Here is a 26978-nt window from a genome sequence, read left to right as displayed (position 1 = left end):
CCCCAAGGGGGAGGTTCCACAGGTCTCAATTGTCTTCAAACCAAATAAAAAGACAGGCATTCTTACATTGTGTAGAAGACCTGTTAAGAATGGGAGTGATTCATCCTGTTCCATTAGGAGAACAAGGGATGGGGTTTTACTCCAATCTGTTCATAGTTCCCAACAAAGAAGGAACATTCAGACCAATTTTAGATCTCAAGATTCTAAACAAATTTCTCAGGGTTCCATCGTTCAAGATGGAAACCATTCGAACAATTCTTCCTACCATCCAGGAAGGTCAATTCATGACCACGGTGGATTTAAAGGATGCGTATCTACATATTCCTATCCACAAGGAACATCATCGGTTCCTAAGGTTCGCCTTTCTGGACAAGCATTACCAGTTTGTGGCACTTCCGTTCGGATTAGCCACTGCTCCAAGGATTTTCACAAAGGTACTAGGGTCCCTTCTAGCGGTGCTAAGACCAAGGGGCATTGCAGTAGTACCTTACTTGGACGACATACTGATTCAAGCGTCGTCTCTGTCAAAAGCAAAGGCTCATACGGACATTGTCCTAGCCTTTCTCAGATCTCACGGGTGGAAAGTGAACATAGAAAAAAGTTCTCTGTCCCCGTCAACAAGAGTTCCCTTCTTGGGAACAATAATAGACTCCTTAGAAATGAAGCTTTTTCTGACAGAGGCCAGAAAATCAAAACTTCTAAGCTCTTGTCAAGTACTTCATTCTGTTCTTCTTCCTTCCATAGCGCAGTGCATGGAAGTAATAGGTTTGATGGTTGCGGCAATGGACATAGTTCCTTTTGCACGAATTCATCTAAGACCATTACAACTGTGCATGCTCAGACAGTGGAATGGGGATTATACAGACTTGTCTCCGACGATCCAAGTAGATCAAAGAACCAGAGATTCACTCCGTTGGTGGCTGAACCTGGACAACCTGTCACAGGGAATGAGCTTCCGCAGACCAGAGTGGGTCATTGTCACGACCGACGCCAGTCTGGTGGGCTGGGGCGCGGTCTGGGAACCCCTGAAAGCTCAGGGTCTATGGTCTCGGGAAGAAACTCTTCTCCCGATAAACATTCTGGAACTGCGAGCGATATTCAATGCTCTCAAAGCTTGGCCTCAACTAGCAAAGGCCAAATTCATAAGGTTTCAATCAGACAACATGACGACTGTTGCATATATCAACCATCAGGGGGGAACAAGGAGTTCCCTGGCGATGGAGGAAGTGACCAAAATAATTCAATGGGCGGAGAATCACTCCTGCCACTTGTCTGCAATCCACATCCCAGGAGTGGAAAATTGGGAAGCGGATTTTCTGAGTCGTCAGACTTTCCATCCGGGGGAGTGGGAACTCCATCCGGAAATCTTTGCCCAAATAACTCAATTATGGGGCATTCCAGACATGGACCTGATGGCGTCTCGTCAGAACTTCAAGGTTCCTTGCTACGGGTCCAGATCCAGGGATCCCAGGGCGACTCTAGTAGATGCACTGATAGCGCCTTGGACCTTCAACCTAGCTTATGTATTCCCACCGTTCCCTCTCATTCCCAGGCTGGTAGCCAGGATCAATCAGGAGAGGGCTTCGGTGATCTTGATAGCTCCTGCGTGGCCACGCAGAACTTGGTATGCAGACCTGGTGAATATGTCATCGGCTCCACCATGGAAGCTACCTTTGAGACAGGACCTTCTTGTTCAAGGTCCATTCGAACATCCGAATCTGGCTTCACTCCAACTGACTGCTTGGAGATTGAACGCTTGATTTTATCAAAGTGTGGGTTTTCAGATTCTGTCATTGATACTCTTGTTCAGGCTAGAAAGCCTGTAACTAGGAAAATTTACCATAAAATATGGAAAAAATATATTTGTTGGTGTGAATCTAAAGGATTCCCATGGAACAAGATAAAAATTCCTAAGATTCTATCCTTTCTACAGGAGGGTTTGGAGAAAGGATTATCTGCAAGTTCTTTGAAGGGACAGATTTCTGCTTTATCTGTTTTACTTCACAAAAAACTGGCGGCTGTGCCAGATGTTCAAGCTTTTGTTCAGGCTCTGGTTAGAATCAAGCCTGTTTACAAACCTTTGACTCCTCCTTGGAGTCTCAATTTAGTTCTTTCAGTTCTTCAAGGGGTTCCGTTTGAACCCTTACATTCCGTAGATATTAAGTTACTATCTTGGAAAGTTTTGTTTTTGGTTGCAATTTCTTCTGCTAGAAGAGTTTCAGAGTTATCTGCTCTGCAGTGTTCTCCTCCTTATCTGGTGTTCCATGCAGATAAGGTGGTTTTGCGTACTAAACCTGGTTTTCTTCCGAAAGTTGTTTCTAACAAAAACATTAACCAGGAGATAGTTGTGCCTTCTTTGTGTCCGAATCCAGTTTCAAAGAAGGAACGTTTGTTACACAATTTGGATGTAGTTCGTGCTCTAAAATTCTATTTAGAGGCTACAAAGGATTTCAGACAAACATCTTCTTTGTTTGTTGTTTATTCTGGTAAAAGGAGAGGTCAAAAAGCAACTTCTACCTCTCTCTCTTTTTGGCTTAAAAGCATCATCCGATTGGCTTATGAGACTGCCGGACGGCAGCCTCCTGAAAGAATCACAGCTCACTCCACTAGGGCTGTGGCTTCCACATGGGCCTTCAAGAACGAGGCTTCTGTTGATCAGATATGTAAGGCAGCGACTTGGTCTTCACTGCGCACTTTTACCAAATTTTACAAATTTGACACTTTTGCTTCTTCTGAGGCTATTTTTGGGAGAAAGGTTTTGCAAGCCGTGGTGCCTTCCATCTAGGTGACCTGATTTGCTCCCTCCCATCATCCGTGTCCTAAAGCTTTGGTATTGGTTCCCACAAGTAAGGATGACGCCGTGGACCGGACACACCTATGTTGGAGAAAACAGAATTTATGCTTACCTGATAAATTACTTTCTCCAACGGTGTGTCCGGTCCACGGCCCGCCCTGGTTTTTTTAATCAGGTCTGATGAATTATTTTCTCTAACTACAGTCACCACGGTATCATATGATTTCTCCTATGCATATTCCTCCTTTACGTCGGTCGAATGACTGGGGTAGGCGGAGCCTAGGAGGGATCATGTGACCAGCTTTGCTGGGCTCTTTGCCATTTCCTGTTGGGGAAGAGAATATCCCACAAGTAAGGATGACGCCGTGGACCGGACACACCGTTGGAGAAAGTAATTTATCAGGTAAGCATAAATTCTGTTTTTTGGGAGAAAGGTTCTTCAAGCAGTGGTGCCTTCTGTTTAGGTTCCTGTCTTGTCCCTCCCTTTCATCCGTGTCCTATTGCTTTTGTATTGGTATCCCACAAGTAAGGATGAAATCCGTGGACTCGTCATATCTTTGTAAAAGAAAAGTAAATTTATGCTTACCTGATAAATTAATTTCTTTTACGATATGACGAGTCCACGGCCCACCCTGTTCTTTTTAAGACAGTTTTCTTTATATTTTGTAAACTTCAGTCACCTCTGTACCTTTTTAGCCTTTCCTTTTCTCTTCCTATACCTTCGGCCGAATGACTGAGGTTGGAGGGGAAGGGAGGGTCTATATATACAGCTCTGCTGTGGTGCTCTTTGCCACTTCCTGTTAGCAGGAAGTTAATATCCCACAAGTAAGGATGAAATCCGTGGACTCGTCATATCGTAAAAGAAATTAATTGATCAGCTAAGCATAAATTTACTTTTTTCCTAATTTTTTAGCGAGTTTTTGCTTCTGTTGAAGCATCCTTCGGGAGAAGGGGTTTTGCAGGCTGTGGTGCCCTCAGATGAGGGCCGCCTCTCCTCTTTGCCCTCCCGTTAGCATTCAGTGTTTTCTGGAGCTTGGGTATAATTTCCCACAAGTAAGGAATGCAGCTGTGGACTCCCTGTATTAAGAAGGAAAACATCAATTATGCTTACCAGATAATTTACTTTCCTTTTGTACAGGGAGAGTCAACCGCTCCCGCCCCGGGTTCTCCGATGGGCGGCCTTAAATTTTAACTTGTTCTTCTGGCACATTTTTCACCCTGATATTTCTCCTACTGTTCCTTGTTCCCTCGTCAGAATGACTGGGGGATGAAGGAAGTGGAGGAGGTATATAAGCCTTTTTCTGGGGTGTCTTTGCCTCCTCCTGGTTGCCAGGTTCAGTATTTCCCACAAGTAAGGAATGCAGCTGTGGACTTTCCCTGTACACAAGGAAAGGAAATGATCTGGTAAGCATAATTTATGTTTTCCTGTATTAGCTCTTAATATTGTGGATTCCTTTTAAAATTAAAATTACAGCCTTAACACTGTTATATTCCACGCAGTCATTGGTTGCACATTTAAGTGACTCATTTATAACTGTCCCTTACTGAACTCAGCAGAGAGGGAAACCTAGGTTACAACATGGCAGTGGCCAATGCTTTATGGACACTAAAACTTTACACTTATTTTTTTTTAATATGTAACCTACTTATATCCTTTTTTAAATGTCCCCTTAAAGAGAAATTCTACTGCATGTAATTTTCTTTCATATAGGTGGCAAGAGTCCATGAGCTATTGACGTATGGGATATACATTCCTACCAGGAGGGGGCAAAGTTTCCCAAACCTCAAATGCCTATAAATACACCTCCCACCTCACTCATACCTCAGTTTTACAAAATTTGCCTCCTTAGGAGGTGGTGAAGCATGATGTGCTTGGTTTCTTCTGTGAAATGCGCTTCTAAGCATATTGAAGCCCAGTTCCTCTCTAAGTAAAGTGTTTGTCTGAGGGATGTGAAGGGAGTATTGACTGATGATACCATGTTTTCGCCTATGGGAAATCTGTTCTAGGGCTCTCTGTAAATTCTGTCACGGGGATTCATCTGCTGCCTCCCTTTACAGATCGACATTATACTACCATTACCTCTGCGGATATGTTTCACTACTGGTTTGGCTGTCTGCTATATGTAGATGGGTGTCTTCTGGTAAGTATATATCATTTTTAAGACACTCTCAGCTATGGAAGGCACTTTATATTATAAAGTTCTTAATGTATATTTCATATATTAGCCTTGAGTCAGGTCTGTTAATATTTCCCTTTGCAGTCACACAGTTTCAGAATTGAAATTATGTTTATGGTAGAATTTAGGTATTTTTTTCTCACCTGGGGATCCGGTTAGCTGCTAACATGGAGTCTGTTTTTAAAATTTTTGCGGGCAAATTGGGCTTGCGATGACGCAAATTGCGTCATTTTATTGCGTCATTTTTGTCGCAAATATTTTTGTGTCATTTTTGTCATGAGGTTGTGTCTGTTGTGATGCAAGTTGCTCCATTTCATTGCGTTATTTTTGGCGCAAAGTTGTGCCTGTTATGACGCGAGTTGCATCTTTTCAGTGCGTCGTTCTTGGCACCAAAATTTTTTATATTAAGTCTCTCCCTCTAATGGTTGCTGCTCTCATTATATTATATAGAGATATGATGCTTACTTTTGATTTTATTTTTTGTATAAGAATTTTATCATAAGCATTTTTTCCATTCCTGAAACTGCTATATTGAGGAAATTGGATATTTTGTTTAAATGTTATTTTTTTCTTTTTTGTTACATTTTGCAAGATGTCTCAAACTGATCCTGCCTCTGATGTTACTGTAGGAACTAAGCTGCCTGAACACAATTCTACCAAAGCTAAGTGTGTTTGTTGTAAACAAGCTGATCTTACTTCTTCAGCTCAATTATGTGGCATTTGTTATGACACATTATTATATGCTGATAATGTTTCTATGAGTACAAATACATCTACTGTTATTCCTTCTTAGTCTAATGTACCTGATATTCCTGCAGATATGAACATTTTTGTTGCTGCAGCCATAGAGAAGGCTATGACTGCTATTCCACCTTCAAATAAACGTAAAAGATCTTTCCAAACTTGTCATAGATCTAATGAATTTTGTACTGACCGACAGCATTCTGAAATATCCTCTACTTATGAGGGTTTCTCTGACTCAGAGGATCCTGCATCAGAAACAGAAAGTGACAAATCTTTTTTATTTAAAATTGAACATTTTTATTCTGTAGTAAAGGAAGTATTGTTTACTTTGGGTATTGAGGAGTCTAGTCCTCCTGATAGCAAAGCTAATAATCGTTTAAATTCTGTATTTAAAGGGATAGTTAACCCCAAAATGTTCTTTTATGATTCAGATAGAACATACAATTTTAAACAACTTTCCAATTTAATTCTATTATCAAATTGTCTTCATTCTATTGTTATCCATTGCTGAAGGGACAGCATTGCACTACTGACAGGAAGCTGAACATATCACAAGAGACAAATGTGTGCAGGCACCAATTAGCAGCAGCTCCCACTAGTGTATGATATGTGCGTATTCATTTTTTAACAAGGGATACTAAGAGAACGAAGCACATTTGAAAATAGAAGTGAATTTAAAAATATCTTAAAATGACCTGCTCTATCTGAATCATGCAAGTTTAATTTTGACTTTCCTATCCCTTTAAGACTTCTGAGGTTACTCCTGAAGTTTTTCCTATTCCAGATGCTATCTATATATCTAATATGATTGCTAAAAAATGGTCTAAACCTGGTACCTTTTTTAACCCTTCTTCTATGTTTAAGAAGATATATCCTTTACCTTTGGGTAGTCTAGAGTTTTGGGAAAAGGTCCCTAAGGTTGATGGGGCTATTTCCACTCTTGCCAAACACACTACTATTCCTATGGAAGATAGTACTTCTTTAAAGGATCCTTTAGATAGGAAGCTTGAATCTTACCTTAGAAGAGCATATTTACATACTGGTTATATTCTTAGACCAGCTATTTATATGGCTGATGATGCTGCTGCTTCAACTTCTTGGTTGGACAGTTTAGTGCAGCAGTTATCAGATCCTGAACTATCTAGCATTGTTCTTTTACTTCAACATGCAAATAATTTCAATTGTGATGCTATATTTGATGTCATTAAGATTAATGTCAAATCTATGTCTTTAGCTATTCTAACTAGAAGAGCGTAATGGCTTAAATCTTGGAATGCTGACATGGTGTCTAAATCTAGATTATTATCTCTATCTTTTCAGGGTAATAATTTGTCTGGTTCTCAATTGGATTCTATTATCTCCACTATCAATGGGGGTACGGGAGTTTTTCTGCCCCAAGGCAAGAAATCTAAGGGTAAATTTAAAGCTTCTAATCGTTTTCGTTAGAAAACCTCTCCTTCCCCTAAGGCCTCTGGCTCTAATTGGAGACCATCTCCAAATTGAAATAAATCCAAGCCTTATAAGAAACCAAATGCAGCCCCTAAGACTGCATGAAGGTGCGGCCCTCAAACCAGTTCTTCTGGTGGGGGGCAGACTAAAGTTATTTCAAGACATTTGGACAGATTCTGTCCAAAATCAGTGGATTCAGAATATTGTTTCTCAAGGGTATCGAATAGTCTTCAGAATAAGACCTCCCATGGGAATATTCTTTCTTACTCATGTTCCAACAAACCCTGAGAAGGCTGAGGCTTTTCTGAAGTGTGTTTCAGACCTAGAGCTTTCAGGGGTGATTGTACCAGTTCCTCAGCAGGAACAGGGATTGGGTTTCTATTCAAATCTATTCATTGTCCCAAAGAAGGAATATTCTTTCAGACCAATCCTGGATCTGAAAACTTTAAATCGTTTTGTAAGAGTCCCAACTTTCAAGATGGTGACTATAAGGACTATTCTGCCTTTTGTACAGCAAGGTCATTTCATGTCCACAATAGACTTACAGGACGCTTATCTTCACATTCCGATTCATCCAGACCACTATCGTTTTCGGAGATTCTATTTTCTAGGCAAGCATTACCAATTTGTCGCTCTACCAAATTGGTAATGCTTGTCTAGAAATTGGTTGGAATGTATATCTCATATGTCACTAGCTCATGGACCCTTGCCACCATGAAAGAAATTAATTTATCAGGTAAGTTCTTACATAAATTATGTTTTTGCATTACTGACCCTAGGTTACTATGTGTTTAATCTTTCTTGTGAACCTCCTTATCTGATTTTTTTATCAGGATAAGGCTGTTTTACGGACATCATTTAATTTTGGGCCTAAGGTTTTTTCTTCAGGTAACTTTAGAAGAGAGATTGTTGTTCCTTCTTTGTGTCCTAATCCCAAATATGCTTCTGAGAGATCTTTGCATTATTTGAATGTTGTTAGGACATTTAAATATTATATTGATGCTACTAAAGATTTTAAACAAACATCCAGTTTGTTCTTTTTTTTTCTGGTCTGCTGTTTCTTTGGCCTCTTGGTTGAAACTTTTGATTCACAAGTCTTGGTGGCAGGTCAGCCTCTACTGCAGCAGATTACTGCTCATTCTACTAGGTCAGTTGTCACTTCTTGGGCTTTCAATAATGAGGCTTTAGTTGATCAAATTTACAAGGCAGCAACTTGGTCTTCTTTGCATACTTTTACTAAATTCTACTATTTTGATGTTTTTGGTAGATAGGTTCCTCCTTTTATGTTATTACTCGTAGGCTCCACAGCTTGGGTATTAGTTCCCAAGACTAAAGGATTGTGGACTCTCCTGTATGAAAGAAAACATAATTTATGGTTACCTGAAATTCATATTTTCTAAAAGTAAAATGTTTTTGCTCGCACGCTATTCCGACGAGCGCAAATATCCGAATTTACAATATTGCGCACACGATAATCTATTCTCCTATTGAAGTCAATGGAGGAAAAAATTGGAAGAAAAAAAAACTAACACCCAAATCGCACACCAACCTGATCGCATATTCTCATGTACGCTAACCCGACATGAAAATATGAATTTCTTTCATATAGGTGGCGAGAGTCCACAAGCTAGTTACTGATGGGATATACATTCCTACCAGACGGGGCAAAGTTTCCCAAACCTCAAATGACTATAAATAGACCTCCCACCTCACTCATACCTCAGTTTTAAAAACTTTGCTTATTATATATTGAAGCCCAGTTCCTCTCTAAGTGCAGTGTTTGTCTGACGGATGTGAACGGAGTATTGCCTGATGATACCATGTTTTTGCGTATGGGAAAAGAGCTTAAGGTTCTTTGTAAATTGGTCGCAGGGATTCATCGGATGCCTCCCTTTATAGATCGACAATATACTCTTGTAGCATTACCTCTGCTGATATGTTTCAGTACTGGTAAGTATATACTTTTATTATATAAGACACTCTCAGCCTTGGATTGGGCACTTTTTAAGTAAAGTTGTTATATATTGTTTGTATACATGCCTTTAGTCAGTAATTCAGTGCTCTTTTTTAGCGACTTTATTTCTGACCAGGTTCACACCAAACATGCTGCACCCCATCTGAGCCAAAAAATTGTATCTTGTTCTTGGTCATCTTACCAAAGAATGTGCTCCCAGTATTTATCAGGCTTTTCATATTGTTTAGCAAAGTTTAATCTTCCAGTTTTGTGCTGAAGACCAAGCAAGGGTTTTTTCATTGGATGCTGTCCATAAAAGTTGACATTATGCAATGTCCTTAGCACTGTCTGAGCTGTCACAAAAACTCCAAATTCTATTGATAATCCCTAAGCCAAATCTGGAGCACTTGCCTGTTTTTCAGAGCTTAATTGTGCAAGTAGCGCACTGTCCGTGGCGTCATTTTAGGAGGACAGCCACTGCGGCTCTGTTTTTTGGTATTGTTCTATACCTCCTGATTACTGCTGCAACTGCGTTTTGACAGATTTTTAGTTGGTCACCAATCTTCCTGTAGCCTTTTACATCTTTGTGAAGTCTCACAATCAGATTTTTGAATTCCTCTGGCAATTCTTTTCCATGTGGAGCCATGATGCAGACTTGCAGATAGACAAAGCCCATTGGTCCAAAAATGAGAATGTTCTGGTAACTATGTTCATGCAATTAGGCTAATTGAAAATTGCAGGTGTACTCAATTTTGTTTCAGTGATCTAACTTGTGTGTCAGTGATTACAGGTGTATTCATTTTTGTTGCATTAAGTTTCTACTTTGGGGCCTGTATTTCAAAATAATCTTTCTAAAGTATTTGTTTTTGATTGTTTATAATAGAAAATACTCTACTTGTCAACTTAGAAATAATATGAGAGGTGATACAATTTTGAATAATTTGAGGTTTAAGTGATATTGCCCAGGGGGGTACTCACTTCTGTTGTATACTGTGTGTATGTATATATATATATATATATATATATATATATATATATATATATATATATATATTTATTTATTTATTTTTTTAAAATAAAAAGAGAGCAGCGCTTAACCTGGGAACAAAGAATCATGCTTAGGCAGACTTCCCTAAGAGTCATAATTTGCATAAATAAAAAGAGAGAAGCGCTCAAACTGGGAACGAACAATAGCATAATAGCTTGTTCTATGGCTAGTTACCACCCAAGAAGCAGCCTCTTTTTGCTCAACATGTGCCTTTCACAGAGAAGAACAGAATAACTTTCCTGAAGCATATCAGCCTGATCCTGACTTAACAATACAGTCCAGCACCGAAATACCAGGCAATCACTCTCTAAACGAGAGAAACGACAAAACCCCAGACGTATGTTTCGGCCTAGTGTGGGCCTCGTCAGTGAGGTGCAGCCATATCGCTCTAGGCACACTGAGCAACGGGTCCACGTCTGGATTCCCGCATCATGCTTAGGGAGACTTCCCTAAGAGTCATAATTTGCATAAATAAAAAGAGAGAAGTGCTCAAACTGGGAACGAACAATAGCATAATAGCTTGTTCTATGGCTAGTTACCACCCAAGAAGCAGCCTCTTTTTGCTCAACATGTGCATTTCACATAGAAGAACTTTCCTGTAGCATATCAGTCTGATCCTGACTTAACCGTACAGTCCAGCCCCAAAATACCAAGCAATCACTCTCTGAACGAGAGAAACAGCAAAACCCCAGACGTACGTTTCGACCTAGTGTGGGCCTCGTCAGTGAGGTGCAGCCATATCGCTCTAGGCACACTGAGCAACGGGTCCACGTCTGGATTCCCGCATCATGCTTAGGGAGACTTCCCTAAGAGTCATAATTTGCATAAATAAAAAGAGAGAAGTGCTCAAACTGGGAACGAACAATAGCATAATAGCTTGTTCTATGGCTAGTTACCACCCAAGAAGCAGCCTCTTTTTGCTCAACATGTGCATTTCACATAGAAGAACTTTCCTGTAGCATATCAGTCTGATCCTGACTTAACCGTACAGTCCAGCCCCAAAATACCAAGCAATCACTCTCTGAACGAGAGAAACAGCAAAACCCCAGACGTACGTTTCGACCTAGTGTGGGCCTCGTCAGTGAGGTGCAGCCATATCGCTCTAGGCACACTGAGCAACGGGTCCACGTCTGGATTCCCGCATCATGCTTAGGGAGACTTCCCTAAGAGTCATAATTTGCATAAATAAAAAGAGAGAAGTGCTCAAACTGGGAACGAACAATAGCATAATAGCTTGTTCTATGGCTAGTTACCACCCAAGAAGCAGCCTCTTTTTTCTCAACATGTGCCTTTCACAGAGAAGAACAGAATAACTTTCCTGAAGCATATCAGCCTGATCCTGACTTAACAATACAGTCCAGCACCGAAATACCAGGCAATCACTCTCTAAACGAGAGAAACGACAAAACCCCAGACGTATGTTTCGGCCTAGTGTGGGCCTCGTCAGTGAGGTGCAGCCATATCGCTCTAGGCACACTGATCAACGGGTCCACGTCTGGATTCCCGCATCATGCTTAGGGAGACTTCCCTAAGAGTCATAATTTGCATAAATAAAAAGAGAGAATTGCTCAAACTGGGAACGAACAATAGCATAATAGCTTGTTCTATGGCTAGTTACCACCCAAGAAGCAGCCTCTTTTTGCTCAACATGTGCATTTCACATAGAAGAACTTTCCTGTAGCATATCAGTCTGATCCTGACTTAACCGTACAGTCCAGCCCCAAAATACCAAGCAATCACTCTCTGAACGAGAGAAACAGCAAAACCCCAGACGTACGTTTCGACCTAGTGTGGGCCTCGTCAGTGAGGTGCAGCCATATCGCTCTAGGCACACTGAGCAACGGGTCCACATCTGGATTCCTGCATCACGCTTAGGGAGACTTCCCTAAGAGTCATAATTTGCATAAATATATATATATATATACACACACACACGGTGTTATATATATATATATATATATATACTCACGATTATATATATATATATATATATATATATATATATATCCAGACACCAACTTATTCCCACAAACGGACACCTGCTTGGGTGCAGACTTGTAAATAATACAGGAACCAAAAAGATGCACTCTCAGGACTTTTTTTGGTGAAGTAAAATTACTTTATTCGTTAACGTTTTCGGGGATCAATGACGAAGGGGACTTGATCCCCGAAAACGTTCCGAATAAAGTAACTTTTACTTCACCAAAAAAAGTCCTGAGAGTGCATCTCTTTGGTTCCTGTATATATATATATATATATATATATATATATATATATATACATACAGTATTATATATATATATATATATATATATATATATATATATATATACAGTATATATATATATATATATATACACACACACATGATTATATATAGGTATAAATATATACAGATATACATAGGAATATTTAATTCCTTACAGTAAATACAGTTAAAACTTTTATTAAATATGAATATTGCATAAATATGCTTTTTCATGTTTTCATCTACTGAACGGCAAAGGGCTTCAATGCGCTTCTATATATGGATACATTTGTATTTATCTGTTTATATGTGTATAATTGTCTGTAAAACATATATACACATATAAATACATATGTACACATATGTAGACATATGTAGTTGTGCTCATAAGTTTACATACCCTGGCAGAATTTATGATTACTTGGCTATTTTTCAGATAATATGAATGATAACACAAAAACTTTTCTTTCACTCATGGTTAGTGTTTGGCTGAAGCCATTTATTATCAATCAACTGTGTTTACTCTTTTTATATCATATTGACAACAGAAACTACCCAAATGACCCTGTTCAAAAGTTTACATACCCTGGTGATTTTGGCCTGATAACATGCACACAAGTTGACACAAAGGGGTTTGAATGGCTATTAAAGGTAACCATCCTCATCTGTGATTTGTTTGCTTGTAATTAGTGTGTGTGTATAAAAGGTCAATGAGTTTCTGGACTCCTGACAGACCCTTGCATCTTTCATCCAGTGCTGCACTGATGTTTCTGGATTCTGAGTCATGGGGAAAGCAAAAGAATTGTCAAAGGATCTGCGGGAAAAGTAGTTGAACTGTATAAAACAGGAAAGGGATATAAAAAGATATCCAAGGAATTGAGAATGCCAATCAGCAGTGTTCAAACTCTAATGAAGAAGTGGAAAATGAGGGGTTCTGTTTAAACAAAACCACGGTCAGGTAGACCAACTAAAATTTCAGCCACAACTGCGGGGAAAATTGTTCAGGATGCAAAGAAAAATCCGCAAGTTACTTCAGGTGAAATACAGGACTCTCTGAAAACATGTGGTGTGGCTCTTTCAAGATGCACAGTAAGGAGGCACTTAAAGAAAGACAGGCTGCATGGTTGAGTCGCCAGAAGAAAGCCATTACTTCGCAAATGCCACAAAACAGCACAGAGACAAGCCTCAAACCTTCTAACACAAAGTCATTTGGAGTGAACCATAAACGCTACATTTGGAGAGGAGTCAACAAGGCCTATGATGAAAGGTACACCATTCCTACTGTGGAACACGGAGGTGGATCACTGATGTTTTGGGGATGTGTGAGCTACAAAGGCACAGAAAATTTGGTCAGAATTGATGGAAAGATGAATGCAGTATGTTATCAAAAATACTGGAGGAAAATTTGCATTCATCAGTCCGGAAGCTGCGCATGGGACATACTTGGACATTCCAACATGACAATGATCCTAAACACAAGGCCAAGTCGACCTGTCATTGGCTACAGCAGAATAAAGTGAAGGTTCTGGAGTGGCCATCTCAGTCTCCTGACCTCAATATCATTGAGCCACTCTGGGGAGATCTCAAACGTGCAGTTCATGCAAGACAGCCCAAGAATTTACAGGAACTGGAGGCTTTTTGCCAGGAAGAATGGGCAGATTTACCATCTGAGAAGATAAAGAGCCTCATCCACAAATACCACAAGACTTCAAGCTGTCATTGATTTTAAAGGGGGAAATACACAGTATTAAAAACTGGGGTATGTGAACTTTTGATCAGCGTCATTTGGGTAGTTTCTGTTGTCATTAGGATTTAAAAAGAGTAAATACAGTTGATTGATAATAAATGGCTTCAGCCAAACACTAACCATGAGTGAAAGTTTTTGTGTTATCATTCATATTCTTTGAAAAAAGGCCAAGAAATCATAAATTCTGCCAGGGTATGTAAACTTATGAGCACAACTGTGTATGCGTATATATATATATATATATATATATATATATATATATATGTGTGTGTGTGTGTGTGTTTGTGTGTACATCTTTAGGGATTTATATGTATGTGTGTCTATGTTAAATCCCTTTGCCATATCTTTTAGCCTTTATAACTTTTGTGTGCAATATTTTCTGTAATAATTTTTATTAGTTGGTGTTATTATGAGTGTAACTATACTTTATGTATTTTTGATGTGTTTTGTGCAACTTTTTAGTTTTGTAAAACAGTTAACCAGAGCGTTAACTTCAATTGCTATTAAGAAATCACGTTTACTTTTAATTTGTAATACGAGCAAAAAAAAACTTGCTCAAAACCTAAAATATCTCTCCACTCATAATCTGACCCTTAATGTTTTAGAACAAATGTGCACCTTTTTTGCTGTAATTATCTTTCAAAAACCAATATCCACCCACCTTTTTTGAGAAATCAAACTGAGGTTTAAGCCACAGATAATTCGGCTTGCCACTGTCAGAAAGTTTGTATAAAATGCATTGTTTTACAGTTGTTATCTGCTAAATCCAATTAAGGACAGATATGTACCGGGGTTATAGCCTTGAGAAGTCAGCAGGGGGGGCATTTCAAGTTTTGAGAATTAGAAATTGCTCAATTTTTAGAGCTTAATTACATGAAAATTAGAAAATGCTCAAATTTTAGAGCTAAATTACATGAAAATATGGCAAAATTAATAATTAATATATTGCAAAGTTGTTTCATTATGTATAATTAACATTTAATATAACAAATCTAAAGGTGTTTACTGTCTCTTTGAGCTGAGGTACATTGGATTGGTACCTCAGCCCCCCGTTTAAAAAAAATAATCTCAAATTAGATTTCTATTTAATATCACGTAGCAGTTTGCAGTCTTGCAGTATAGAGTCATGTGAAATAAACAGACACTGTTAAAGAGCTTTTCAATGATGTATGTGAGTGGGATAAAAAAAAGAAGCAAAATAAAGGCAATTTGTAGAAAAATAGCACATGATCGTCAAAAGCAGAATGTTCCTTAGCAACCACAAGGCACTTTTATGATTAATATAGAAGCCTTTTCTTCTCTGCTTTTCAAGGTTGAACGTCCTTGTATCCATCTTAAACAAACAGCCTGTTCAGTTTATCAAGTGAAACCAATGTCACACCTGACAATTCTTATTGAAAGCACCACTCAATACTTAAATACAAATAAAAAAAACTGTATGAAATTAAAAAAAATAATAATAATTTTATACATTTATGTACAGTTAGATATTTTTTTCATAAAGAAGCAAGCACACTATTGCTATTTAAATGTAATAATGATTATGAATAAAATATTTGTGATATATGTAAGCATTTTTTTGCTCTGTGTTCTAAAAATACCATTTGAATTCAGTATATACTACGTTTATTAAAAAAAAAAAAATGTGAAGCACAACTTAACCCCCCCCCCCCACACACACACACACACACAAAACGGGTTGGCCATTCATGTGGTTTTAAAATTCGGTGTTTAAGGGATATGAAACCCAAAATGTTTATTTATCATTCAAATAGAGCATGTGACTTTAAACAACTTTCTTATTTATTTCTATTATATTTTTTTCTTCGTTATCTTGGTATCTCTCATGGAATAGCAGAGATATGTACTTAGGGGCCAGTCCATTTCTGGAGCACTAAATGGTATGGTAGCAATTTTGCAAGAATGTTTTCCAATTGCAAGAGATCTAGATGGTAGCACTTTTTCTTGCTATGTGGTGCTCCAGATGCCTATCTAGGTATCTTTTCAATGCTTAATATCATGGGAATTAAACAAATATGATAATAGAAATAAATTGGAAACTTTTTTTAAATTGGTATGCTCTGTCTGAATCACAAAATAACATTTTTGGGTTTCATATTCCTTTAAGCTTTGCATTATTGGCCTCTACAACATATATAAAGTTTAGTTCACAGTGTCTATGAAGATCACCTGAACCATTATGAGGTCCATGTAGGCTGAGTTTGAGCGTCAGAATTTCTCTTTGACAAGAGAATTTCCTGTTTGTAGCAAGGATGAAGCAGAGGAAGTACACAAATGCTGTGTAGGAAAATGGTGTTGTAGCAAGAAGGTTGTAAAGAGACTTTGTCATAATGGAAAATTAGAGGGAAAATGCATCAGTGTTGGACCAAAAGTAAATAGATAATATAAAATTATAGAAAGAGTAATACGGATGTGTCCAGTTGGACAGTTTTTATGGTTGAATTAGGAGAGTGGTTCTGTTCAATACCTAACATTCCATTTTTTCCGGTAATGGCAGACTGACTCATGTGATGACGAGGATGCAGATTTCAAGTCAACACATTCATTTCAAAGAAGTGAAGCAGCTGCTCTTTCAAAGAAGACGCTTAAAGATGTGAGAAGGTCTACGCACAAGAAGAGAATGAAGGTACTGTAACTTACAACAGTAAAGTTGCTCCCTGCAAATTTTAGCATCATCTGAAAATCTTGTGTATTAAAATACTTTGTATGATAATTTACAGATGTTTTACAATCCTTGGTGTGACTGGTATATTATAGCTTTATCTCATATGCGTATGCTGGCATAATATTACAATTCTAATGGGGTATAGAGCCGTATGCATTTTTGGATTGGGTAAAAAAGGCCTCAGTTAATTGTGCTTGTTCCTTCTTTCTTTTAAGTTTAGTTCTATTTATGCCTATTTTGAGTGATATAGTGTGGGATGTAGCAATGAATAACGCATACTTAAAGGGACAGTCAACACCAGAATTTTTGTTGTTTAAAAAGATAGATAATCTCTTTTTCTCCTGTTAAGTGTAGTCAGTCCACGGGTCATCATTACTTATGGGATATTAACTCCTCCCCAACAGGAAGTGCAAGAGGATCACCCAAGCAGAGCTGCTATATAGCTGCTCCCCTCTACGTCACACCCAGTCATTCTCTTGCACCCAACTAATAGATAGGATGTGTGAGAGGACTGTGGTGATAATACTTAGTTTTTATATCTTCAATCAAAAGTTTGTTATTTTAAAACAACACCGGAGTGTGTTGTTCCCTCTCAGGTAGAATTTGAAGAAGAATCTACCTGAGTTTTTGGATGATTTTAGCCGGCGTAGCTAAGATTCATTTTGCTGTTCTCGGCCATTCTGAGGAGTGAGGTAAACTTCAGATCAGGGGACAGCGGGCAGGTTCACCTGCAAAGAGGTATGTTGCAGTATATTATTTTCTGAGGAATGGAATTGACTGAGAAAATACTGCCAATACCGATATAATGTAAGTTCAGCCTTAAATGCAGTAGTAGCAACTGGTATCAGGCTGTAATGTATATATGTGTACACTTCAGTATTCTGGGGAATGGCACTTCACTGGGATAATACTATATGCATATAACTTTTAGCCTAACTTGCAGTGGGAACGTCTAGCAACAGGCTGTTTAATGACATTTCATGTTATTTGATTTTAAACGTTTTTGCTGGCATGCTAAATTGTTTAATTATCTGAGGTACTGGGTGAAAAAGTTGTTTTTGGGCACTGTTTTTCCACTTGGCTGTCGTTTATTTTAATTTAAGACAGTTTACTGAACTTCCCTCACTGCTGTGTGTGAGGGGGAGGGGCCTATTTTGGCGCTTTTGCTACGCATCAAAAATTCAGTCAAAAGTCTGTTTCTCTCCCTGCATGATCCGGATCGTCTCTACAGAGCTCAAGGGTCTTCAAAAATTACTTTGAGGGAGGTAATCACTCACAGCAGACCTGTGAGATTGTGCTTTGACTGTGATAAAAAACGTTTATATTTGTACATTTTTTTCTGCTATTAAGGGTTAGTTACCCATTACTAATGGGGGCAATCCTTTGCTAAATTTATGCCTTTACCGGGAAAAATTTGGTTTTTATAATTTCTCTGGTTCATTGTTATTCAACTGTCATAATTTTTTTTTTTCTGTGCTTCTTAAAGGCACAGTGCGTTTTTTTCATATTACTTGTAAATTGAGTGAAAAGTATTTCCAAGCTTGCTAGTTTAATTGCTAGTTTGTTAAACATGTCTGACTCAGAGGAATATCTCTGTGCTATATGTGCAAAAGTCAAGGTGGAGCCCAATAGAAATTTATGTACTAATTGCATTGATGCTACTTTAAATAAAAGTCATTCTGTACAAATTGAACATCATTCACCAAACAACGAGGGGGAAGTTATGCCGACTAACTTGCCTCACGTGTCAGTACCTGCATCTCCCGCTCGGGAGGTGCGTGATATTGTAACGCCGAGTACTTCAGGGCGGCCATTACAGATCACACTACAGGACATGGCTAATGTTATGACTGAAGTTTTGTCTAAATTACCAGAACTTAGAGGTAAGCGAGATCACTCTGGGGTGAGAACAGAGTGCGCTGATAATATTAGGGCCATGTCAGATACTGCGTCACAATTTGCAGAACATGAGGACGGAGAGCTTCATTCTGCGGGTGACGGATCTGATCCAAATAAACTGGATTCAGACATTTCAAATTTTAAGTTTAAGCTGGAAAACCTCCGTGTATTACTAGGGGAGGTGTTAGCGGCTCTGAATGATTGTAACACAATTGCAATACCAGAGAAAATGTGTAGGTTGGATAAATATTTTGCGGTACCGTCGAGTACTGACGTTTTTCCTATACCTAAGAGACTTACTGAAATTGTTACTAAGGAGTGGGATAGACCCGGTGTGCCTTTCTCACCCCCTCCTATATTCAGAAAGATGTTTCCAATAGACGCCACCACAGGGGACTTATGGCAAACGGTCCCTAAGGTGGAGGGAGCAGTTTCTACTTTAGCTAAGCGTACCACTATCCCGGTGGAGGATAGCTGTGCCTTTTCAGATCCAATGGATAAAAAGTTAGAGGGTTACCTTAAGAAAATGTTTGCGGCAGCATTTTGGTTTGAGTCTCTGGAAGAGACCCTTGACTCAGCTCCATTAGATGAGATTACACACAAGCTTAAAACCCTTAAGCTAGCTAATTCATTTATTTCTGATGCCGTAGTACATTTAACTAAACTTACGGCTAAGAATTCCAGATTCGCCATTCAGTCGCGCAGAGCGCTGTGGCTAAAATCCTGGTCAGCTGATGTTACTTCTAAATCTAAATTACTTAACATACCTTTCAAAGGGCAGACCTTATTCGGGCCCGGTTTGAAAGAAATTATCGCTGACATTACAGGAGGTAAAGGCCATGCCCTGCCTCAAGACAGAGCCAAACCTAGGGCTAGACAGTCTAACTTTCGTACCTTTCGTAACTTCAAGGCAGGAGCAGCATCAACTTCCTCTGCACCAAAACAGGAAGGAGCTGTTGCTCGCTATAGACAAGGCTGGAAACCTAACCAGTCCTGGAACAAGGGCAAGCAGGCCAGAAAACCTGCTGCTGCCCCTAAGACAGCATGAATTGAGGGCCCCCGATCCGGGAACGGATCTAGTGGGGGGCAGACTTTCTCTCTTCGCCCAGGCTTGGGCAAGAGATGTCCAGGATCCCTGGGCGTTAGAGATCATATCTCAGGGATATCTTCTGGACTTCAAAATCTCTCCCCCAAAAGGGAGATTTCATCTTTCAAGGTTGTCAACAAACCAAATAAAGAAAGAGGCGTTTCTACGCTGTGTACAAGATCTTTTGCTAATGGGAGTGATCCACCCGGTTCCGCGGTCGGAGCACGGACAGGGGTTTTACTCAAATCTGTTTGTGGTTCCCAAGAAAGAAGGAACCTTCAGACCAATCTTGGATTTAAAGATCTTAAACAAATTCCTAAGAGTTCCATCGTTCAAAATGGAAACTATTCGGACTATCTTACCCATGATCCAAAAGGGTCAGTACATGACCACAGTGGATTTAAAGGACGCTTACCTTCACATACCGATTCACAAAGATCATTACCGGTATCTAAGGTTTGCCTTCCTAAACAGGCATTACCAGTTTGTAGCTCTTCCATTCGGATTGGCTACGGCTCCAAGAATCTTCACAAAGGTTCTGGGTGCTCTTCTGGCGGTACTAAGACCGCGAGGAATTTCGGTGGCTCCGTACCTAGACGACATTCTGATACAAGCGTCAAGCTTTCAAACTGCCAAGTCTCATACAGAGTTAGTACTGGCATTTCTAAGGTCGCATGGGTGGAAGGTGAACGAAGAGAAAAGTTCTCTCTTTCCACTCACAAGAGTTCCCTTCTTGGGGACTCTTATAGATTCTGTAGAAATGAAGATCTACCTGACAGAAGACAGGTTAACAAAACTTCAAAATGCTTGCCGTGTCCTTCATTCCATTCAACACCCGTCAGTGGCTCAATGCATGGAGGTAATCGTCTTAATGGTAGCGGCAATAGACATAGTTCCCTTTGCACGCCTACATCTCAGACCGCTGCAATTGTGCATGCTAAGTCAGTGGAATGGGGATTACTCAGATTTGTCCCCTATGCTGAATCTGGATCAAGAGACCAGAGATTCTCTTCTATGGTGGCTTTCTCGGCCACATCTGTCCAGGGGGATGCCTTTCAGCAGGCCAGACTGGACAATTGTAACAACAGACGCCAGCCTACTAGGTTGGGGCGCTGTCTGGAATTCCCTGAAGACTCAGGGATCATGGACTCAAGAGGAGAGTCTCCTTCCAATAAACATTCTGGAATTGAGAGCAGTTCTCAATGCCCTTCTGGCTTGGCCTCAGTTAGCAACTCTGAGGTTCATCAGGTTTCAGTCGGACAACATCACGACTGTGGCTTACATCAACCATCAGGGAGGGACAAGGAGTTCCCTAGCGATGATGGAAGTATCAAAGATAATTCGCTGGGCAGAGTCTCACTCTTGCCACCTGTCAGCGATCCACATCCCAGGAGTGGACAACTGGGAGGCGGATTTCCTAAGTCGCCAGACTTTTCATCCGGGGGAGTGGGAACTTCATCCGGAGGTCTTTGCCCAAATACTTCGACGTTGGGGCAAACCAGATATGGATCTCATGGCGTCTCGCCGGAACGCCAAGCTTCCTCGTTACGGGTCCAGGTCCAGGGATAGATGCCTTGACAGCACCTTGGACCTTCAGGATGGCTTATGTGTTTCCACCCTTCCCGATGCTTCCTCGTTTGATTGCAAGGATCAAACAGGAGAAAGCATCAGTGATTCTAATAGCGCCTGCGTGGCCACGCAGGACCTGGTATGCAGATCTAGTGGACATGTCATCTTGTCCACCTTGGTCTCTGCCTCTGAGACAGGACCTTCTAATTCAGGGTCCTTTCAAACATCAAAACCTAATTTCTCTGAAGCTGACTGCATGGAAATTGAACGCTTAATTTTATCAAAGCGTGGATTTTCAGAGCCAGTAATTGATACCTTAATACAGGCTAGGAAACCTGTTACCAGGAAAATTTACCATAAGATATGGCGTAAATACTTACACTGGTGCGAATCCAAGGGTTACTCATGGAGTAAGGTTAGGATTCCTAGGATATTGTCTTTTCTACAAGAAGGTTTAGAAAAGGGTTTATCTGCTAGTTCGTTAAAGGGACAGATCTCAGCTCTGTCCATCCTTTTACACAAGCGTCTGTCAGAAGTTCCAGACGTTCAGGCTTTTTGTCAGGCTTTGGCCAGGATTAAGCCTGTGTTTAAATCTCTTGCTCCGCCGTGGAGCTTAAACTTAGTTCTTAACGTTTTACAGGGTGTTCCGTTTGAACCCCTTCACTCCATTGATATCAAGCTGTTATCTTGGAAAGTTCTGTTTTTAATGGCTATTTCCTCGGCTCGTAGAGTCTCTGAATTATCAGCCTTACATTGTGATTCTCCGTATCTGATTTTTCATTCAGATAAGGTAGTTCTGCGTACTAAACCTGGGTTCTTACCTAAGGTAGTCACTAACAAGAATATCAATCAAGAGATTGTTGTTCCATCATTGTGTCCTAACCCTTCTTCAAACAAGGAACGACTTCTGCACAATCTAGATGTAGTCCGTGCCCTGAAATTTTATTTACAGGCAACGAAAGATTTTCGACAAACTTCTTCCCTGTTTGTAGTTTATTCTGGACAGAGGAGAGGTCAAAAAGCATCTGCTACCTCTCTATCCTTTTGGCTTCGTAGCATAATACGTTTAGCCTATGAGACTGCTGGACAGCAACCTCCTGAAAGGATTACAGCTCATTCTACTAGAGCTGTGGCTTCCACGTGGGCCTTTAAGAACGAGGCCTCTGTTGAACAGATTTGCAAGGCTGCAACTTGGTCTTCTCTTCATACTTTTTCCAAATTTTACAAATTTGACACTTTTGCTTCTTCGGAGGCTGTTTTTGGGAGAAAGGTTCTTCAGGCAGTGGTTCCTTCCATATAGAGATCCTGCCTGTCCCTCCCGTCATCCGTGTACTTAGCTTTGGTATTGGTATCCCATAAGTAATGATGACCCGTGGACTGACTACACTTAACAGGAGAAAACATAATTTATGCTTACCTGATAAATTCCTTTCTCCTGTAGTGTAGTCAGTCCACGGCCCACCCTGTTTTTTAAGGCAGGTCTAAATTTTTTAATTATACTCCAGTCACCACTGCACCCTATAGTTTCTCCTTTGTCGTTTGGTTCTCGGTCGAATGACTGGGTGTGACGTAGAGGGGAGGAGCTATATAGCAGCTCTGCTTGGGTGATCCTCTTGCACTTCCTGTTGGGGAGGAGTTAATATCCCATAAGTAATGATGACCCGTGGACTGACTACACTACAGGAGAAAGGAATTTATCAGGTAAGCATAAATTATGTTATTACCCATTCCCCAGTTTTGCATAACCAACACAGTTATAATAATACACGTTTTACCTCTGTAATTATCTTGTATCTAAGATTCTGCTGACTGCCCCCTTATTTCAGTTCTTTTGACAGACATGCAGTTTAGCCAATCAGTGCTCACTCCTAGGTCACTTTACGTGCATGAGCTCAATGTTATCTATATGAAACACGTGAACTAATGCTCTCTAGTGGTCAAATTGTATTTAGATTAGAGGCAGTCTTCAAGGTCTAAGAAATTAGCATATGAACCTCCTAGGTTTAGCTTTCAACTAAGAATACCAAGAGAACAAAGCAAAGTTGGTGATAAAAGTAAATTGGGAAGTTGTTTAAAATTCCATGCCCTATTTAAATCATAAAAGTTTTTTTTGGACTTGACTGTCCCTTTAATTTACTGCAAGGGTATGAGCACTCCAAAACCTTACCAGAGCTTCCTGTGGCTTGTTGGTGGTCTATTAATGGAGTCCCTCTGACGTGATCTGCCGGGGATAGATGTAGTTGATGTTACTATCAGGGTTCCCGCTCTTCCTAGCTACACTTTTTTAACATGACCTTAGAAAGTTAGGCATACGGACATTTTATGGAGCAGATCAACTAGTCTTCTTTGTGTCTGTTTGGGGCATCTATCTACCCAGCTGTACAAGCTTGTGACAAGGGCCTGCTACAGCCACCTGTAGATAAAGTTTTTAAGCAGGTTTAATGCTCTAATGTTAGCTTCTTGTTTACTACCTTTTTGCTCCATTTCAAGTCTTCTTAGTCCTGCATAAAAGATAAGTGCCACTTTAGCTTTGTTACAATTTTATTTGAGAATGTTTTTGTAGTTTAAGAATTTGCTCCTTGTAATATGTGTAGAGAGCAAATCATTTAGTTAGTTTTGATTCCATGTAGAAATTAGTTTCTTGACATTTTTTTTTCTAGGTTTCTGTGTTTGTACTTTTAATCGAATATATCCAACGGCAAAATTAGCCAAATGTCGCAGACCACTAGCGAAGGACGAATAACAAATAAATGTACATCCCTGTATTTTCTTTGCTGTCCCTCATCAAAAAGTATTCATCAACATTAATCATGCATTTTGTGTTTTCATGGTTAGACATTTTTTTCTTTCCTTTTTCTTTTCCTCCAATTGTTCCTACTGTCGTTGCTATGGAAATTATTATTGTTGTTTATTTTTTGTAAAGTTTGCCAAATTCAGTAGTGCTTATCAGTTTATAATTTTCTTCAGGCCAAGGATTTTGTTTTCTTTCATGTAATTAACAAGAGTCCATGAGCTAGTGACGTATGGGATATACATTCCTACCAGGAGGGGCAAAGTTTCCCAAACCTTAAAATGCCTATAAATACACCCCTCACCACACCCACAAATCAGTTTTTACAAACTTTGCCTCCAAGGGAGGTGGTGAAGTAAGTTTGTGCTAGATTCTACGTTGATATGCGCTCCGCAGCAAGTTGGAGCCCGGTTTTCCTCTCAGCGTGCAGTGAATGTCAGAGGGATGTGAAGAGAGTATTGCCTATTGAATGCAGTGATCTCCTTCTACGGGGTCTATTTCATAAGGTTCTCTGTTATCGGTCGTAGAGATTCATCTCTTACCTCCCTTTTCAGATCGACGATATACTCTTATATTTACCATTACCTCTACTGATTCTCGTTTCAGTACTGGTTTGGCTTTCTACAAACATGTAGATGAGTGTCCTGGGGTAAGTAAGTCTTATTTTCTGTGACACTCTAAGCTATGGTTGGGCACTTTATTTATAAAGTTCTAAATATATGTATTCAAACATTTATTTGCCTTGACTCAGAATGTTCAACTTTCCTTATTTTCAGACAGTCAGTTTCATATTTGGGATTATGCATTGAATTATCATATTTTTCTTACCTCAAAAATTTGACTTTTTTCCCTGTGGGCTGTTAGGCTCGCGGGGGCTGAAAATGCTTCATTTTATTGCGTCATTCTTGGCGCAGACTTTTTTGGCGCAAAAATTCTTTTCCGTTTCCGGCATCATACGTGTCGCCGGAAGTTGCGTCATTTTTTGACGTTATTTTGCGCCAAAAATGTCGGCGTTCCGGATGTGGCGTCATTTTTGGCGCCAAAAGCATTTTAGGCGCCAAATAATGTGGGCGTCTTTTTTGGCGCTAAAAAATATGGGCGTCATTTTTGTCTCCACATTATTTAAGTCTCTTTATTTATTGCTTCTGGTTGCTAGAAGCTTGTTCACTGGCATTTTTTTCCCATTCCTGAAACTGTCATTTAAGGAATTTGATCAATTTTGCTTTATATGTTGTTTTTTTCTTTTACATATTGCAAGATGTTCCACGTTGCAACTGAGTCAGAAGATACTACAGGAAAATCACTGCACAGTGCTGGAGCTACCAAGCTAAGTCTGCTATAAACTTTTGGTATCTGTTTCTCCAGCTGTTATTTGTATTGCATGTCATGTCAAACTTATTAATGCAGATTAAATTTCCTTTAGTACTATTACATTACCTGTTGCTGTCCGTCAACATCTAATTTTCAGAGTGTTCCTGATAACATAAGAGATTTTATTTTTTAAATCCATTAAGAAGGCTATGTCTGTTATTTCTCCTTCTAGTATACATAAAAGTCTTTTAAAACTTCTCTTTTTTTCAGATGAATTTTTAAATGAACATCATCATTCTGATACTGATAATGGTTCTTCTGGTTCAGAGGTTTCTGTCTCAGAGGTTGATGCTGATAAATCTTTGTATCTGTTCAAGATGGAATTTATTCGTTCTTTACTTAAAGAAGTGTTATTTGCATTAGAAATAGAGGATTCTGGTCCTCTTGATACTAAATGTAAACGTTTAAAATAAGGTTTTTAAATCTCCTGTAGTTATTCCAGAAGTGTTTTATCTCCCTGATGCTATTTCTGAAGTAATTTCCAGGGAATGGAATAATTTGGGTAATTTATTTACTCCTTCTAGACGTTTAAGCAAATTATATCCTGTGCCATCTGACAGATTAGAGTTTTTTGGGACAAGAATCCCTAAGGTTATGGGGCTGTCTCTACTCCTGCTAATGTACTACTATTCCTATGGCAGATAGTACTTCATTTAAGGATCCTTAAGATAGGAAAATTGAATCTTTTCTAAGAAAAGCTTACTTATGTTCAGGTAATCTTCTTAGACCTGCTATATTTTTAGCGGATGTTGCTGCAGCTTCAACTTTTTGGTTAGAAGCTTTAGCGCAACAGGTAACAGATCATAATTTTATAGCATTATTATTATTCTATAACATGCTAATTATTTTATTGGTGATACCATCTTTTGATATCATTAGAGTTGATGTCAGGTATATGTCTCTAGCTATTTTAGCTAGAAAAGCTTTATGGATTAAACTTGGAATGCTGACATGTCTTCTAAGTCAACTTTGCTTTCCCTTTCTTTCCAGGGTAAATAATCATTTCGTTCCTTTCCTCACAACAAGGAACAAAAACCTGATCCTTCATCCTCAGGAGCGGTATCAGTTTGGAAACTATTTCCAGTTTGGAATATATCCAAGCCTTATAGAAACCTATAGTCAGCTCCTAAGTACCTATGAAGGTGCGGCCCTTATTCCAGCTCAGCTGGTATGGGGCAGATTACGTTTTCTTCAAAGAAATTTGGATCAATTCCGTTCTTATTCTCAGGTTTCAGAAACATTGTTTCAGAAAGGTACAGAATTGGCTTCAAGTTAAGGCCTCCTGCTAAGAGATTCTTTTCTTTCCCGTGTCCCAGTTGACACAGCAAGGCTCAGCATTTCTGAAATGTGTTTCAGATCTAGAGTTGGCTGGAGTATTTATGCCAGTTCCAGTTCTGGAACAGGGGCTGGGGTT

The 26978-nt window shown here is 39.4% G+C and overlaps 1 protein-coding gene across 1 annotated transcript in view; it reads left to right on the top strand.

The window, feature by feature from the left end:
- FANCM (FA complementation group M) overlaps nt 1–26978 on the top strand; it is an 811954-nt gene that overhangs the window by 731279 nt on the left and 53697 nt on the right. Inside the window, exon 17 of the mRNA XM_053697678.1 lies at nt 16680–16808. Within this exon, the coding sequence (XP_053553653.1) occupies nt 16680–16808 (129 nt within the window). The remainder of the gene's footprint in view (nt 1–16679; nt 16809–26978) is intronic.

This window comes from Bombina bombina, chromosome 1 (assembly GCF_027579735.1).
Source record: "Bombina bombina isolate aBomBom1 chromosome 1, aBomBom1.pri, whole genome shotgun sequence".
Classification (NCBI taxonomy): domain Eukaryota; kingdom Metazoa; phylum Chordata; class Amphibia; order Anura; family Bombinatoridae; genus Bombina; species Bombina bombina.
Note: the sequence above shows the minus strand (reverse complement) of the source record. Positions and strands in the feature narration are given on the sequence as shown.